The 17,687-nt window shown below is 35.8% G+C and overlaps 1 protein-coding gene and 2 long non-coding RNA genes across 5 annotated transcripts; 1 reads left to right on the plus strand and 2 right to left on the minus strand.

Annotated features, from left to right (window-relative positions):
- Positions 1-3,098: 3,098 nt before the first annotated feature.
- Positions 3,099-17,150, plus strand: LOC113299846. Of its 2 annotated transcripts, none has more exons than XR_003335221.1 (4): positions 3,099-3,575; positions 4,401-4,466; positions 11,432-11,498; positions 16,816-17,150. It is a non-coding gene; the product is annotated as an uncharacterized LOC113299846 (long non-coding RNA). The 2 variants fall into 2 exon arrangements; XR_003335222.1 differs by lacking the exon at positions 16,816-17,150 and adding an exon at positions 12,551-12,687.
- Positions 3,543-8,100, minus strand: LOC113299844 (histone-lysine N-methyltransferase, H3 lysine-79 specific-like). Its single transcript, XM_026548945.1, has 7 exons — positions 7,858-8,100; positions 7,244-7,644; positions 6,976-7,149; positions 6,697-6,848; positions 6,256-6,338; positions 6,061-6,171; positions 3,543-5,974 (listed from the first exon to the last, which is right to left on the minus strand). Exons 1-6 carry the CDS (start codon positions 8,081-8,083, stop codon positions 6,143-6,145), a joined length of 1,065 nt encoding a protein of 354 aa, XP_026404730.1. The 5' UTR covers positions 8,084-8,100; the 3' UTR covers positions 3,543-5,974; positions 6,061-6,142.
- On the minus strand, positions 13,642-15,834 carry LOC113299845. 2 transcript variants are annotated; one of them, XR_003335219.1, is made up of 6 exons: positions 15,391-15,834; positions 15,076-15,113; positions 14,945-14,967; positions 14,582-14,741; positions 14,324-14,497; positions 13,642-14,231 (listed from the first exon to the last, which is right to left on the minus strand). It is a non-coding gene; the product is annotated as an uncharacterized LOC113299845 (long non-coding RNA). The 2 variants fall into 2 exon arrangements; XR_003335220.1 differs by lacking the exon at positions 14,945-14,967.
- Positions 17,151-17,687: the final 537 nt, after the last annotated feature.

Genomic DNA, 17,687 nt, shown 5'->3' on the forward strand with positions numbered 1-17,687 from the left:
TGAATATAGTAAATGTAATCATATGCTTAAATTTTGTATAAAAAAAACGATTCATATGCAAATAATCTAATGCAAAAGTATAAATCATGTTAAAATTTTTGCATTTAAAAACTAACTTTTTTAAAGATATAACATTTTCCTTCAACAATTTAAAAGTGGCGCATTCCAAATATATATAAATAAATTTGGGGTATTGTAAATCCTAAATTGAAAATCGCTTTAGATTTTATGAAAATGTAAGAAATTGTTAATTAAAAGAAAAGAAATTTATTGTGTAAAGAAAATTTACAATTTGTAACATGGGTAAGCACCTATTACCTCGATTTTTTTTTTATATATGAATAATAAAAATATGCCTGATAATGGGTAATAGAAAAATATCCAAATTCATCGACTCAACCGTATATATTAACATATATTTACAATCTCATTCAAGAAGGTGTGCTAGAGTGAATACTCGGTTAAAGTTCATGCATGTTTTTGGTATGTCAAGTTGAAAGTTCATGCATATTTTTTTATATAGGTTCTGTAATGAAAAATTGATGGTGTACTTGGTACCTCCTCTTTCATTGTGTAATGCAAACAATTAATGTAAAGATTAAAACAATTTAGGTAGTTAGAATGAATCCAAGGATACACAACACTAATTTGCGAATGTTGTTGGATTACTTTGATGATATTATGTAGTTGTTTGACTTTCAACTTTCCTATGTGTTTATCATTTGGAGTCTTTGGACAATGCATAATAGGGTTATCGTGCATAATGTCGAGAGGAGGGGAGAATCTGTCCAGATTTGAAAGTTTTTCAAGGTATTTAGAATTCGGTAACAAGCATAGATGAGAACTAAAGAACTTTTCACACTCAGATAATTTTATAGATGAATGTTTATAACACAGACACAGACATATGGGATGATCCGCTGAGCAGTGAACGTACATGAGAATTGTTAAATTTTAGTTATTAAAAATTGAAAGAGTGCACTCATAGTATCTTAATTTGTTATAATAATATATTTATCTGTGGAACATGCATGCTCATAATAATAGATCAAATCCTTGTAGGATTTTGTATATCAAAGATCCATCAGGTAAAAAATAGTCTGGCCGAGCTTCAGGAATCCCAGGTGAAGTCTTCAAAGTCGTAACCTAGTTATGTTTTACGAAGAAACCTACGTTTGACTCTATCCGCAACTAATATACATCGTGTACGGATTGATATTTTACTTTGCAAAGAGTCCTTTATTTACAATAATGAAACATGCTAGATTGCTTAAGGTTCAAGCAATTGTTTTTGTGATCAAATCAACCCGTGAACTAGTTTTCATGCTAAAGAATTACTTTGATCCCAAACAAACAAAATTACTCAACATAGACTGCTTCCAAAGAATGGATACCATGTAAGCATGTGAGAAGTTTTCCTTGAAATACAAAGAAGAATATGCACCCGCAAATTTTTCGATTAAAGAACCGTGCATAAAAGTTAGCTCACGAATAACCAAGTATGGTTCGTGAACCATCAAGAAATGTTGGAGTTTGGTGACACCCACAACAGACCACTTCGCGCACTAATTAAAAAAGTGGTTCCCGAACTCAATATGTTTGAACCGTCTAGAAACATAACCAACAACATATAACTCGTGAACTGAAAAATTAGTTCATGAACACAAGAGCAAATTTCAAAAAAGTGTATGAGAACACCTTGAAATTACATAGTTCGCAAATTGAAAAATCAGTTTGTGAACACTTGTGCATCTTGGAGTTCAGTAACATAAAAAAAATAAAAATATCATAGGTCACAAACTATAAAATCAGTTTGTGAAAAGTACAATTTGACGTTTTTAGGCTTATATTTCGCGTACAAAGTTTTTTGAACAATAAAAAATATTTTCAACCTTAGAAGTGATAAGACCTATGAACATCCAATATGCTTGAGTTGATATCTTCTTCTTGGTGATTCATCATATGCTAAAGCCATGCGACATTGTCTTAGAAGATTGAATGGTAGATTTAATGAGTAAATAGGATAGTCAGTCTTCACATACCATCGTCAATGAAATTCTCGCACATGTCGTCGTTGTTCTTAATTTTTAATTTTTTTTGAGAGTATTTAGTGATTTCTGATACTCAACTATCATGCTTGAATCCAAGGCCGAGACTGACTTTAGTATACTGTAAATCAATATATAGTTTTGGTCATCTAACATCGACAACAAGCTTAACATTCCAATACTTGTGGGTTCAACCGAGCGATGCTCTAACAGGGATCTTGATTTCAAAGAGTTGATACTTGATGTTTTCTTTTCTTGTTTGATGATTTTTGTTATAATATAATTTTTCCATTAATTGTAACATCAAACTTACACTGGGATTTTTCTGCAAAAATTCCTCAACGACCATGATCGTATTAATGTTAAAACCTCTGGAAACAATTTTAGTAGTAGAAACATGGGTCATACTTATAGTAGTCAGAACAACAACAAATAGACAATGATTTTATTTTATTTTTTTGCTTAGAGTCTAACTCACAAAAGCTCATTCATGTCACCCCATATTCCGGGCGAGACACCATCGTACTTGCGAAATATGACCAACAAAATCGGAGGCCTGCTCGATCCCTTATTATCATGCAGTCGATAATATTTATAGAGAGGCCAACCAGACGACTGATGCACTAGGAAATCAGGCGGCATACATAAGTCAACAAAGATCTTTTGAAAATAACTTTTGAGAATACGTAGGCCCTACTTTTTAAGATTATATGTAACTATGACTCAATGCGTTGTAACATACCCACTCGTAATCTCTTTTTAGTTTAAATCTATATAATATGCTTCAAAAAGAAAAGAAGAGGGATTGGATCAAACTCTAAACTTTTTCTAGTACCAATATTGATATTCATCAAATTTTATATAAATTTACCAGGAAAAAAGACACCTAAATGACTAAATTAGCTTGAAGAACATTACTCAATACATTAAATTCTAATGTTCTTACATAAAAGTGTGCAAAACTTTTGGGCCCAACGATACATTAAAAGTGTATCACATAAAAGTGTTCTTAATTAAAGTACAAACAACAAATGCTTAGTTTGAGGATGTTCTTACATAAAAGTGTTCTTGCATTAAATTGTGATTGGAAAGCAGTAGACGATGCTTACACTTAGTCTAATGGGATCCAACATTCCAGTTTCTCATTGGATCCACGTCATCAAAAATAACCGCCCGATTCTAGTGGGGGTGCAAGATTCCGCCGAGACATGCCATTTGTAAAGACATGCTATTTCTAATGGCGCAACATCGAAATAACCAAACACGCCATTTCTAACGGCGCGTGACTGAGTTGACCGGTCAATGCGCCATTTAAAATGGCGCGACGGAAAATCCCTAAAATCAGCAGAACGAGATCTCTTTCTTCTTTTCTCTTTTCTTCTTAAATCGAAAACCCCCATTTTCCTTGTATGGATTGAAGATTGTTTGGTGATTTTTGGAGGCTAATCTTTCAAGGGTTTCTTCTACTTGGTGTTGAGAACCATTGGATGGTATTTTGGGTGTTTTTTATCCACAAATCAAGGCTAGGTATGAAATCTAAATTTTTATTGATTTAGTTTAATTTGTGTTTTTGATTTTTGTTAAAAACGTTAGAATTTGATCCTATTGAATGTAGAACCTTGATTATGGATTGAAGGAGCAGTAGGACGATGTTTGAATTAATTTGAAAATTTTGAATATGAATTTAGGGTTTTTGGGGTTTTGGATATTTGGGTTAATTTGGGTGAAATACAAATTGATTGTTTGATTCGTTCATATGTTTGATTAACCGCGACGCGCCTTTTCTAAAGGCACAGAGAAGAATATTATAACACATGAAGCCACCACTATTAAGACTTGAAAAACATAGGCAATGGTGGAACCAAAGTTAGTGCAGCATACAGTTAGTTAACTAGAAGCAACAAATGGAAATCCATCATTACCATTTCATGTAGTGCCTGATCATGTACCATGTTCTCAACCATTCTAAGGTCCATTTGAGTGCAAAACATACAAGAGGACGGTCTTCTGACCCAATGTTGGAAACTTGACAGGACGTATGATTGGGCACAAAATTAGGTAAAAGTAAATTTTGCAGTATAAGAATTTTAGAATAAGAGAACCGGAAATAGGTCAAATGGTGCAAAAATACACATGAAGCCACTAATTGAGACTTGGAAAACATAGCCAATGGTGGAACCACGGTTAGTGCAGCATACAGTTAGTTAACTAGAAGCAACAAATGGGAATCCATCATTACCATTTCATGTAGTGCCTGATCATGTACCATGTTCTTAACCATTCTAAGGTCACCATTTGAGTGCAAAACATACAAAAGGACAGTCTTCTGACCCAATCTTGGAAACTTGACAGGACTATGATTGGGCATCTTGCAAATGACTTTACCATAGTGGTTATTTTCTGTACATGATCAGGAAGGTAAGTAGCTCCAAGTAAGTTATCTGCAAATTCACTAAATAAGGATTCTAAAATGCTTTTGTAAGTTTAACTCTTGGTACTCATTTCTGTTAATCCTTTAAGTCCATCCACATTTTAAAGCACTGTCAAAGAGGTAAAATTCTTAGAGCAAATTCATGAGTGAAATCATTGGTAACCATTCATGAGTAAAATCATTCGAAAAAGTGTTGTGTGGTTGTTGGTAACATTCAACCCTATTAAGTTAGTTTCTGTCGCTAATGGTCCTCTATCCCTTGGTCTCAAACCTTCCTTCAACAACTTACCAGTAAAACGCTAATTTGCTCAGTTACCATAATAGAGATGATGCTAATTCATAAGCAGATGTCTTTCAAACACAAAATACACAATTCCGAAAGATATTGCAGTGTCACGAAGTAATATAATCTACTGAAATCAATCTGAGTCTACTAAGTAGCAATTCCATCAAATCTAAAACCATCTAGCTTGAGTTTCATAAACATGAATCTCATCTTCGGTAATACCTCCTGTTCACATTTTCACCTAAGTTGAAGAGATGTCTACAATGAACTCCATACCCCAAGCATAATATGGGTCTCTGAATCTAACAATGAACAGATGTACACATCCTTGGATATGACAAGATTTCTTAATAACAAGTATTCTCACCAAACTCAAGTCTAAACAGTACAGATTTTTCCATTGATTCCGAAATAGCAAACCAAGCAATAAACCAGCTCAAATTCATAGCATGATACCTAAATTATGCGGCTATGCCATCCGAGAAGGTCTAAGTAACGAACAACTTACCCTTCCAAACTCCATCCATACTATGACACTTAACTGCTACAGCAAATTGACTTTAGTCACTTGGCAAACTTGTATTAGGTCTTAATTTCCAAAATTAACTTAATTTTAGTATTTAAAACCTGCCCATTGTTTTTACCCATTGTCTAAACAATACAGATTTTTTGCATTCATAGCCTAGTACCCGAATTACTTACAAGGCAGCTACGCCATCTGAGTAAACAACCTATGCTTCTAAACTCCATTCATACTACACTTAACTGCTAAGATTAGAAGCTAACTTTAGTCACTTTTGACAAACTTGTATTGGGTCTCAATTTTGAAGACTAACTTAATTTTAAGTTTAGCATCTAAAACCTATCCATTGTCTTTGGCATCTCACAAACAGTATAGTCAAATTCAAAGTTGTTAATTCAGAGAACAAAAACCAAACAAAACAAGAACATACCTCCTCCGCCTGTTCAACAAGAAAGATCAACCGGTCCTTCTTCTCCAGCTGAGCTCTTGCCGCCTCTGCCAACTCATGTACAATAAAGCCACCAAAAACCCAGCTGCAAAACCACCAGTTGCAATTTTGAAAAACGACCCAGTTGTTCTTCAACCACAAACCCATGATCCAATTCGTATAAATTTCGACCATAAAAACCCAGCTGCGTCGTCTCACTCCTTTGCGCCGTAAGGGCTCATTTCGGGAGACTTTTTACCTACAGAGTTATGGCAATCAGATTAGAAATATGGAATGAATATTATAATGTTCAGAGGGCGTACTAAATTGAAATTCAACCATTACCTCTATTTATACAAGAAACTATCCAGTGGAATGTCATTTAGGGAACCCAACATGCAGGAAGCCAAAGTTCCCAAGCCAGTAATTACTTTGAGCTCTTCCGAGATTTAAGAACTGCAAAATCATAGGAGATCAGCTTTTTAGACCATGGTACAGAAATGATCACGTTTGAATTAATAGACTAATTGAGAGACTTACCTTGATTTATATCGCAAAAGCTTGATAGCTTGAAAATATTTTTTGGTTGTTGGGAGCAAGAGAGTGGAGCCAGACAACACTGCCTGTTGTATACAAGTGTTTAAAACACATTAAGCAGAGATGGGTAGCAATCCTTACCAAGTTACTCTATAGTCAAAAGAAACTCTTGTATTCTTCTCTGACAAACAATTGAATATGGAGCAGATTGACGCAGGGCCTGAGTGGACTCCTTCCCGACGAAGACTTAAAACGAGATAAATGGACATATAATAACACCCACCGGGGTTCAATTTACCCCAACATCATCTGAGCGTCAGCACGCATTATAACACCCTAACACCAGAATACTATAGTGTTGCCCACCTCAAAAGACGGGCAACAAAATCAAATGCACCAATCCAGCACAGGACATTATAATAGAGGGCAGAGTTTAACTGTTACCTGGACCAAGAAGGAACAACCTTCCTAGTAGGAACATCATCGTCCTCTTCTCCATCCGAGCCCTGGTATGGAGATATGTCATATGACTGCTCCAGAGTTCCACCAGTAGCCAATGAACCAACTTCATTTACTTGACCGAAACAATTAACCGCCTACAAGATAAATGGAGAACCGCAAATACAAAATAAAAATAAAAATAAAAATCGAGAACTCACAAAGACTGAGAAGAAGATATAGCCACTATTATGTAAAAGACTTCGGTGTAATGTGCAGACTCACATTCTCATTACTGTGAGACTCTTTCAAAGCCACGGAATGTTCATGAACACCACTGGGTTCCTTTGCTTGAGTCTGCCTCCCTATTGCACACTCCTCTCTTGCCTTCACCTTTTCTGGGTTCAGATCCTTCATATCCTCATCTTGAAACCCTTTTCTCGTTGATGCTTTTTCATCCTATAGAGTAGTATAAATCAGTACAGTTAGGTATATCAATAGGGTGAACAAACTGAAGCCCAGACTTCTATGAATAACAAGGAAAATAACTTACGGCGGCTCTGTATTTCAGTTCTTTCTCTTCTTTCCCGGCAGGTAATTTCTTCTGTGGCTCCTTGCGCATCATTTTTCTGTCCTTCTCCTTCTTTTCATCTTCTCTAAGCCTTTTCCTCTCCTGCATTTCAGCTTCTTTTCTCTGTGCCTCCACTTCTTTTCGTTTCTGAATCAATTCCTGTTGCCTAGCTTTTTCTTCCTTCAGTCTTTCTCGCTGGCGCTCTTTTTCTTCTTTTTTCCTCTGATTCAATTCCTCTTCCCTAGCTTTTTCTTCCTTCTGCCGTTCTCGCTCGCGCTCCAATTTTTCTTTCATCATCTCACGCTGTTTCTTCTTTTCCTCTTCCTGTTTTTTTGTTTCCTTAGCGAGATCTAGGGCTTTCACTTTAGGCACTTTTCTCTTTGCTATCGAACGTCAAAAAAGAAAGAAAGAAAGAAACGAACAAACATATTAGACGATTTGCTTTTGTATATCAAGCCATCTTCTGTAATTCACCATCCTTAATAAAACTGTTCACAATGTTATGGCTTACTGCCAAAAAGAGTTAAGAAGCATGATCGTGATATAACAAACTCCACAAGAACAAGACTAGTAAGCAATATATGTTATGAACGTACCTGGAAGCACTGCATTTTTGAGGAGATCAGTGAAAGATTTAACACCAGTGGCAATATTAGATCCTACTTGACCCTTGTCTACAATAGTATGATTACGTTTCTCAGTTGCTTTCCTCCGTAAATATGGCTTACTAACCGTATTCTGAAGACATCTAGTGGACTTACGTGTACCTGTTCCACATATAGAAGAACTTTTGCTCTCTCTATCCTTGTTCATGTACTTCATCTCAGTGCCATAGCCATCTGAGAGGGTCAAATTAATGAGCAACCTACAGTTCTAAACTCCATCCATACTGTGTCACTTAAATTATATGCTAATCGACATTCGTCGGCAAACTTATAATGGGTCTCAATTCTGAGTAGTAAATTCATTTTAGTATCTTAAACCCATCCATTGTCTTAGTGATTTTCACAAACAGTTGATAATCAAATTCGAAGTCGTTAATTTAGCGAACTAAAAGCCACGCAAAACAAGGACATACCTCATCCACCTGTTCAACAAGAAAGATCAAACGGTTCTTCATCTCCAGCTGAGCTCGTTGATGTCGCCGCCTCTGCCAACTCGTGTACAATAAAGACAAGTTGCAGTTTTGAAAAATGACACCCCAAAATTTCTTCTACCACGAAATGATGATCCAATTCGTATAAATTTCGACGATAAAACATAAAACCTTAAATCCAATCTCTTCATCAGACTTCCTTCCAATGATCTGTGGGGGTGATAAATTACATTGTTGTAATGAGGGTTTCAGTGACAAATTTGGGGCAGTGGCCTTCTAGCACAAAAACTTAATCACAACACTGAGGAGAAGTAATAAGGCTGTCCATCTTAGACTTCCCCGCGTCTATTACTGTTTCCTGCTTGTCTGGATCAGGCAGGCATTGTGCGTCAGCTACTTCTCGACACAGGTATTTTGTTGGGCAAGGATAAGAACTGGTTCATTTGGACAATTTGGTTCAATAGCTGACCAAATTTCTGCAAGTTCAGTGAAACAAAACTAGGTAAACATAAATGTTTCAGATAAGATTTCAGAAGAAGACAACTGAAGATAGGTCATTAAGCCATTAGTGACAAAAAAACTGAGAAGAACAAAGGAATCACCCCAAACAACAAGAACAAGGAACGTTCACGACCAATTACATCAGTAAAAATCATTGTAAGATATGGTGGCAGGTGCACTGAAATTGACTGTAGAAAACCAAAGTTTATACTCTAAAATGCTTTTGTAAGTTAAACTCTTGGTACTCATTTCTGTTAATCCGTTAAGTCTGTCTACATTTTAGATGCATCAGCAAAGAGGTAAACTTCTTGAAGAATTCAAGAGTATCATCATTGCTTTCCCATGTCACGCGGTTGTTAATAACATTCAACCCTATTAAGTTAGTTGTGTCGCTTATGGTCCTCTATCCTCGTCTCAAACGTGCCTTCAACAGCTTACCATTGAACCTCTAATTTGCTCAGTTACCATAATAGAGATGATGCTACTTCAAAACTGTGCAGCCGTCTTTCAAACACGGAGGTTACAACTTCGAAAGATATTGCAGTGTCACAAAGTGATATAATCTACCGAAATCAATCGAGTCCACTAAGTTGCAGTTTAATCAATCATGTTAAGTCGTTAACCATCTAGCTTGATTTGTTCATAAAGACAAATCTCATCTGTGGAATACCTTAAGTTCACATTTTTCACCTAAGTTGAAGAGATCTCTACAATGAGCTTTACACCGAAAGCATGACATGGATCTCTTTATCGAACAAGGAACAGACATGCACATTCATTTGATATGATAAGGTTCCTTAACAAGTATTTACTCACCGAACTCAATACAAAATTTTCCATTGATTCCTAAGTAGCAGTCTAAGCAATAAGCCAGCTCAAATTCATAGGATAGCACCTGAATTACTTACGCGCTATGCCATCTGAGTGGGTCAAAGTAATGAGCAACCTACAGTTCTAAACTCCATCGGTACTGTGTCACTTAAATTACAAGCCAATCGACTTTCTTTGGCAAACTTGTAATGGGTCTCAATTCTGAGTAGTAACTTCATATTAGCATCTTAAACCTATCCATTATTTTAGTGATTGTCACAAACAGTTGATAATCAAATTCGAAGTTCGTAATTCAGAGAACAAAAAACCAAATAAAACAAGGAGTCAAGGACACACCTCATCCTCCTGTTGAACAAGAGAGATCAAACGGTTCTTCATCTCCAGCTGAGCTCGTCGATATCGCGACCTCTGCCAACTCATGTACAATAAAGACATTTGAAAAATGACACCCAAAATTTTCTTCTACCACGAAACGATGATCCAATTCGTATAAATTTCGACCATAAAACATAAAATTTTAAATCCAATCTCTTCATCAGCCTTCCTTTGAAGATCTGTGGTGGTGGTGAATTAGATTGTTGTAATGAGGGTTGCGGTGACAAATTTGGGGCGGTGGCCTTCTAGCACAACAAACTTAATCACAACAGTGAGGAGAAGTAATAAGGCTGTCCTTCTTAGACTTCCCCGTGTTGAATAATGTTTCCTGCTTGTGTGGACCAGGCAGGCGGTGTGAGTCAGCCACTTCTCTACACAGGTACTTTGTTGGGCAAGGAGAAGATCTGGTTCATTTGGACAATTTGGTTCAACAGCTGACTAAGTTTCTACAAGTTCAGCAAAAAAAAAATAGATAAAGATAAACTTTCCGGTATAAGGATCTCAATCTGGACAGAGAGGATACACATTAAGCCATTAAATGAGAAAAAACAAAACCGAGAAGAACAAACGTATTCAAAACAAGAAGTACAAAGAACGTTCACGACCGTTTACACCAGTAAAAATCATTGTGATGTGGTGGCAGTTGAACTGAACTTGACTATAGAAAATCAATGTTCAACTTTTCTCCTTTCTAGTTTTCATTCAGATAAGTCAATTGTTGCTAATTTATTGGATGTAATTGGGTAAAAGTCGAAAGAAAAAATAAGTCCAACAACTAGAATTAAATATTTCATGACCACAAAATAAGACTTGAAAAACATAGACAATGATGGAACCACAGTTGGTGCAGCATACAGTTAGTTTACTAGAAGCGACAAATGGAAAATCCATCATTACCATTTCATGTACTGCCTTCCGAGACATCCACAATGGTGATATGGTAAAAGCTAAACTAAAAGTTATATTTAGCTTTAGCCGGACTCTATCTGAGATATATTCGCATACCACACTCAATCTTAACTCCAGCAAGGTCACATATTATTATGCTAATATGAACCAGGCACTATTTGATATCTAGACTGCCAATCAGACTTACTTTGAGATTGAGTCTCACGCAGGGCTCACTCTCAGATACGGTCCGGCCATAATTTCTGATACTTGATCTCAGAGCAAGCCTAGCCATTTATAGCATATGCTATATCAATATGCTAAATTTGGCATATCCATATAAAATATATGCTACACTTGGCAAATAGTCGATGCCCCTGTGAGTGAAATTATAAACATTGTTGATGGTCTCAGGTCACCGTTTAAGTCCAAAACTTAAACGAGGACGGTCTTCTGACCCAATCTTGGAAACTTGGCAGGACTTATGATCGGGCTTCTTGCAAATGACTATGCAAAGGTGGTTATTTCCCGCAGGCAATCAGTAACGTAAGTAGCTCCAAGCAAGTTATCTGCAACTTCACTAAATAAGGACTCTAAAATGCATTTGTAAGTTTAACTCTTGGAACTCGTTTCTGCTAATCCTTTGCCCACCCTCCCAAGAAAAAGAGGGGGTCCCATTTTGGATTTGGTTGTGAATGTGCGGTTTTTATGTAGCTCAGTATCACGGTCGAACAAGAACTTTTGTTACGAAAGATTTTGCAGTGTCACGAAGTGATATAATCTACTGCAATCAATATGAGACTACTAAGTAGTAATTCCATCGATCACGTTAAGCATCTAGGTTGATTTGTTCATAACCACAAATCTTATCTTAGGCAATACCTTAGTTAGGTTCACATTATTCATCTAACTTGATAAGATCTCCACAATGAACTCCATATGTAAAGCATAATATGGCCATATGGGTGTCTATATCTTATGAGGAACAGACACGGCCATTGTATATGCTAAGGTTCTCTATTGACAAGTATTTACTCAGCAAACTCAAGTCTAAACAATACAACTTTTGCCATTGATTCCTAAGTAGCAATCTAAGCAATAAACCAGCTAAAATTCATAGCATAGCACCTGAATTACTTACTCGGCTATGCCATCCGAGTAGGTCAAAATAAACAACCTACACTTCTAAACTCCATCCATACTATGACATTTAACTACTAAAATTACAAGCCAGTCGATTTTCGTCACTGGCAAACTTGTAATGGGTCTCAATTCAGAGTAGTAACTTAATTTTAGTATCTAAAACCTGTGTTAGTCATTTTCACAAACAGTTGATAATCAAATTCAAAGTTGTTAATTCAGAGAACTAAAAACAAAACAACCCAAGGACATACCTAATCCGCCTGTTCAACAAGAAAGATCAAACGGTCCTTCATCTCCAGCTGAGCCCGCCCAAATGTTCTTCTACCACAAACCCATGATCCACAAAGCTTGTGAATGAGAAATGATTTGAGTTACTTCTTCATTTTCTTTTTGGATCGCCATGATTTCATTTCGTCTTCTGAGTTTCTTCAGTCGGACGTGGTTTACTGACACAGGGGAGTGTAATGGCCTATGGAGTCGCGTGTTTTGATTCGTAAGTTGGAAAATGCATCGAAAGCAGAGATATTCGAGGAGAGAATGATGAACGCACGATGCTGGCTTCTTTTTATTTTTGGTCTCTTGACATTTTTTCTTTTAAGCCCATTTATTTATGCAAAGGCCAACCGAAGGGAAAAATTATTAGTCAAACCTGCTAGACTGTCCGAAGAAATTTACCGGGAAGAAAATCCACGCTAAACTGATCGAGGAAATTCCGGGGAAAAAATTCCGGCGAAAATCTAAAGTTTGTGTTTGTTTGTTTTTTTTGATAGGTTGGTCGGGTGGGAGGAAACATGAAAACCATCAACGTTTATGTGATTACCCTCTTTATTATTAAGTAAAGTGGGTCTTATTTCACTGGAAATTGACCTCAGAAAAACTCTCGTCCATCTAGCATTTCCTTTTATAAAGAAGGCATAATTGAGGAATACTCAAAAACAAAAACAAAAAACATTATGAAGTGATTGAAGTATCCCTTATCCAAGTGTGTCTGGGATACTTCAAATATATATTTTGATTGGATGACAAAGAAGAAGTATTTTGGAAGATTTGTGTGATACGAGAAGGTGCTTAAATTGATTTTAATGACTCCTAATTACAACCTTTTGAGGACAATCGAATTTTCATCTAGGAAAAAACTCCAAACCAAATTCCAATTCAAACACTTCAATCAAATTTTGCATTTACAGTGCCACAGTCGGTATTGTATTCATCCGACAAAACAATACCGACTGAACTATCGGTATTGCATTCATCCAACAAAACAATATCGACTGTTAAACTTCTATTGAAACTCAAATCCGATTTTTTTTATTTAAATATAATTTCGACTTTTTATTGAACCTAGATGGTTTTGATTCAAAACATTTTGATTATCATAATTTACGTCGCTACTGAAAATAAATTTTTGATAACCTAAATCGAAAAACATTCATCCTGATTTGTGTGATATTTTTGATGGAGAAGAAAAGTGAAGGGGATACTAAAAATTTAGTTTTTATTAGGGTAAGAATAATATGGTTATTTCACACCTAAAACAGATGACCCCTTAACCAATATACAACCTCATTTAGCTTTGAGCATCCCCAATTTGTGGAGGTATCCCCTAATTGCGCCTTCTTTATAAGAAACACTACACCAAAACATCCAATTTGGGACGGATATACGCATTGATATCAGCACAGTTCAAACATGAAACTATCAATCTTAACCTAAACAGAGGGCACCATTCCTAACGCTAAGACCAGAATAAGTACGTCGCTACATTCCAATAGTTGATAGTATTTCTCCGCACATATCGGATATAAACATATAGTAGAGGGAGGAGTAGACAAAAATTCTTAGACACAAACATGTACTGGCGTGGACCAAATAATTGTGCACTAGACTGATTTCTGAGGAAGAGGCCACTTAATAAACAGTTACTCCCTCAATTTCCATCGCATTAATTTCACATGCAAGTCCAGATGATTATCAGCCGTGACTTTACAATTGTCCCACGGAGAGGTTCCAAAGTCCAGCAGCAGCTTATTTTGTGACCAATCTATTCATGGACCTTGCCAAATCAGCAAGGATATTTATTCCTCCTCCATCTACAGCCTCCGCAACTTTTACATTGACCGACAAGTTTGCAATAGCCTAGATATATCAACAATCAAATTAGTCAAACACAGATACTACGATTACATTGAAACATCAGCTAGGAACTCTGATAGATTTGTAAAATTTACTTTGGATGCTTCAGACTGAAGACCTTCACGGCAAGATTTTGCTAGGTCCAGTAGAAGGCGTATTCCACCATCATGCATGACTGTTTCAGCCCTTCCACAGTCAACAGTAGCATTTTCGTCAAATGACAACAAATGTTGCAAGTCCTGTAGCCGCTCGTTCTTGTACATATGATCCTATAAAATGCAAAGGGGGTGAGTGAGCAACAACCAGAAAGTAATATGATCTTATAAAATGACACATTAAATCAATAAAATTACCATTGTTGCAGCCAGAATTACCCCCCTTGGCCTCTCCCGCCAAGTTCAACAAACTTAAGATATCCAATGATTTAGGTGTCTGGTGGTATTCAGCAGACCCATAAGTTCCTTCAGCATCGTCATCTCCATTGGTTTCTTTTGCTCGAAATACTGTCTTTTACTGAAATTTTACAAGAAATTTCTCAACATTCAAATCCACAGCATAAGACACTTATACAAGTCTTTCAAGAAAACCTTTCATATGAACCAACCACAACCAAATCGTAACTAGAAAAATTCCAGTGCAAACTAGCTTCATGAATCATGATTGCAACAAATAATCCAACAGAAACGAAAAAACAAATTCACAAATGTTTCAATCACCTTATATGTGTTCATTTTCTTGACTGAAATTTCACCATTCCATTGCCAAACAAACATGATAAAAAATCAAAATTACAATCACATAATGAATCATCAGCAGTATTACCATAGATAAATGTAAAGTAACTCACCTAATTTCTTACTTAAGCAAGTTAACCGAAAACCCAATCTACAATCAAGCATAGAATTCTAAAATTAGTAGTTGAGTGGAGGAAAAAAAAAGTTGTAATCAACACCCCTGTTAAAATCAACTTCAAAGAACACCCAAATCAAATCAGAAGTAAAAAATAAAACAAAAAAAAAACAAATCTAGAGCAGGGAATAATTGGCTTTATATTATCTCATTTGGTTTTCTCTTAAGCTTCAGTAGTTGTGATGTACATGAGGGTACAACTATATCAATACAGAAAAATTAAACAACAACAACAAAAAAAAAATTCTAATACCTGAATAGGATCTGCAATCGATAACCTCAGCGTGAGAGTCTAAAACAAATATTGAAAGCTATGAGTTGGAATTATATCAATCTCTTGATTATGAAACAATTAGGAAAAAGAATTGTAAATCTAGGGCTTTAAAAGATAAAAATAAGAAAATAAACAGAGTCTGACTAAGGTAAAGGATCTATGACTATTTCACCGTTAGAGAAAGAAAATTTAGGTTAAAACCAAGCACACCTTACAGAATTATTTAAGAGTGCAGAAGAAACAATTTCTAGGGTTTATTAAATTTGACGTACTGAAAGATTGAATTTAGTTTATGAGATTAGGGTTTAGGAGAGACCAGTTTTGATTTCAGAAACTTGGTTTGATTTTACAGATCTCGGTCTAGCTTTAGAATTGAAGAAAAAATAAGAGGAGGAGAACTCTATGAGACAATGAGAGATAAGAAAATAAGAAAATGAAAATAAAAAAGAAAGTGATAATAACAAGGGTGCAATAGACAGTTAAGCCCTGGACCATTTAGATGAAGTACAAGCATGTCCTGCTTTTCATTTTGCCTGAAAATAATTAAAAATTAGTGCAATGTATACATATATACATTATGGTAACCAACGGATTAAGGTCTCCAACGTTAATATACGTTGCACACCTAAAAAAACAAGGCTTTGGAAAATACTAAATATGGTATAGTGAAACAAAACCATCCACATATGTACGTCATGTCGAAACAAATTTACATCCATAGCAGATCCAATAGCTAAAACAGGGTGCTTTTCTTGTTGGGGCAAGGGAAACAAAATAAAGGACGTGCATGGCATTTCAGAATAACCAAAGCGGAGACGCAGGCATTAAGGAAGCAATCAAATGGACTAATCAGCTGTTGAGACTATTCGTCCCATATAGAATGAAAATTTTTAAGATAGTGCAATTTATAAGTTTTGGGTAACCCAAACCTTGCAGGTCGGTTTTCGAGTTTAGTTAGGTGTACGGATTTCAATATCAAACCGAGGTTATTCCTGAATGGTCTTTTGACCGTACCTGTATTCGTCGTCTGATTCATTGTCCACATGTTAGACCCAACGAGCTACACGTGAGAGGGCATGTGGAGATTATTTGTCCACATAGTATAGAAGTTAAAATCCTGCAGTTTATAAGCCTTGGCAACGCATCCTAACTTCAAAAGCCGGTTTTCGAGGTTATTTAGGCCTGTGAACTTCAATATCAGCTTGCCAACAACGTAATCCACATAAAAATAAAATGGATTTGAGACAGAGTAATTTTTGTTGTCCTTGGGAAAAAAATATATAGTACATCGACTAGAAGATTCATTTTAAAATAAAACATATTAACGAATAAATCTGGGTAACTTCACTTTCCAGCTACGAGACTATTTTATAAAATCCCTGTATGTCTCTTGGCCTATTCCAGGTACTATAGAGCAAGTGTTTGAAGCTTGGACATGGAATGTGTTGCAAGGCAGGTGCAAACAAATATGGAATATCTTGCATTGCGCCATTGTTTGGAACATTTGGAAGGAAAGAAATAATAGGGTTTCTGTGGCAAGCCTAAAGATTCGACTGAGATTATAATCCTTATTAAGAAAACCTTGGTTCTTTGGAGTTGCGATAAAGACACTTTCAAGTTCCTAGACAGTAGCCAAGTTCTTCATAACTGGGAGCTTTCGATCCATATGTAATTGGTACTGACTTTGTGTCTTTGCTGAGTTAGACTTGTTTTTGGTTGATTTGGTCCTGTTATGTCGATGTACTTCCTTTGGATTTTCTTTTAATATAATATTTTTATTTTCGAAAAAAAATAAAAGAAATAAATCAGGATTTCAGCTCGAAAAAGGTAATTGTCTTTTTTTTTGTGCTGGAATAAAGCTAACCATGCAGTATTGTATCGGAAAATAAAAACCAATGCAAACACAGATATGCCTTAATAGATACCAATATAGCCTTTTATTTGGGTATATTAATTACGGATATGTTGAAGGCCAAAGAACTTATGGGAATGTATTAGCACGGTAAACCTATCACCGTGTTTTAATTTCCCTCGATTAATCTAAAAAATCTCATATAAAAAAGTGTATAGACATGTTAAAGATTATCGTAAAAAAAGTATATAGACATGTTAATGGATAATATAACATTGGGCATTCATTCAAGCATGTACCCAAAATTGAGTATATTAATTTCTAGGATACATGTTTTTAGAGTACGTGTTAATTGAGGTGGAAAGAAAATTTCTAATGAATGGTAGGTGTTATTATTCCTTTTTGGTGATATGGAATATCCTAG

This window comes from Papaver somniferum, chromosome 7 (assembly GCF_003573695.1).
Source record: "Papaver somniferum cultivar HN1 chromosome 7, ASM357369v1, whole genome shotgun sequence".
Taxonomy (NCBI): Eukaryota; Viridiplantae; Streptophyta; class Magnoliopsida; order Ranunculales; family Papaveraceae; genus Papaver; species Papaver somniferum.

Excerpts from the sequence above, each read along its gene's own strand:
- LOC113299844 (XM_026548945.1), bottom strand. The coding sequence starts at position 8,083 with ATGAAGTACATGAACAAGGATAGAGAGAGCAAAAGTTCTTCTATATGT. Across the intron at positions 6,849-6,975 it reads AGTCTCACAGTAATGAGAAT|GCGGTTAATTGTTTCGGTCA; the intron begins GTGAGTCTGCAC and ends TTTATCTTGTAG. Across the intron at positions 6,172-6,255 it reads CTTTTGCGATATAAATCAAG|TTCTTAAATCTCGGAAGAGC; the intron begins GTAAGTCTCTCA and ends ATGATTTTGCAG.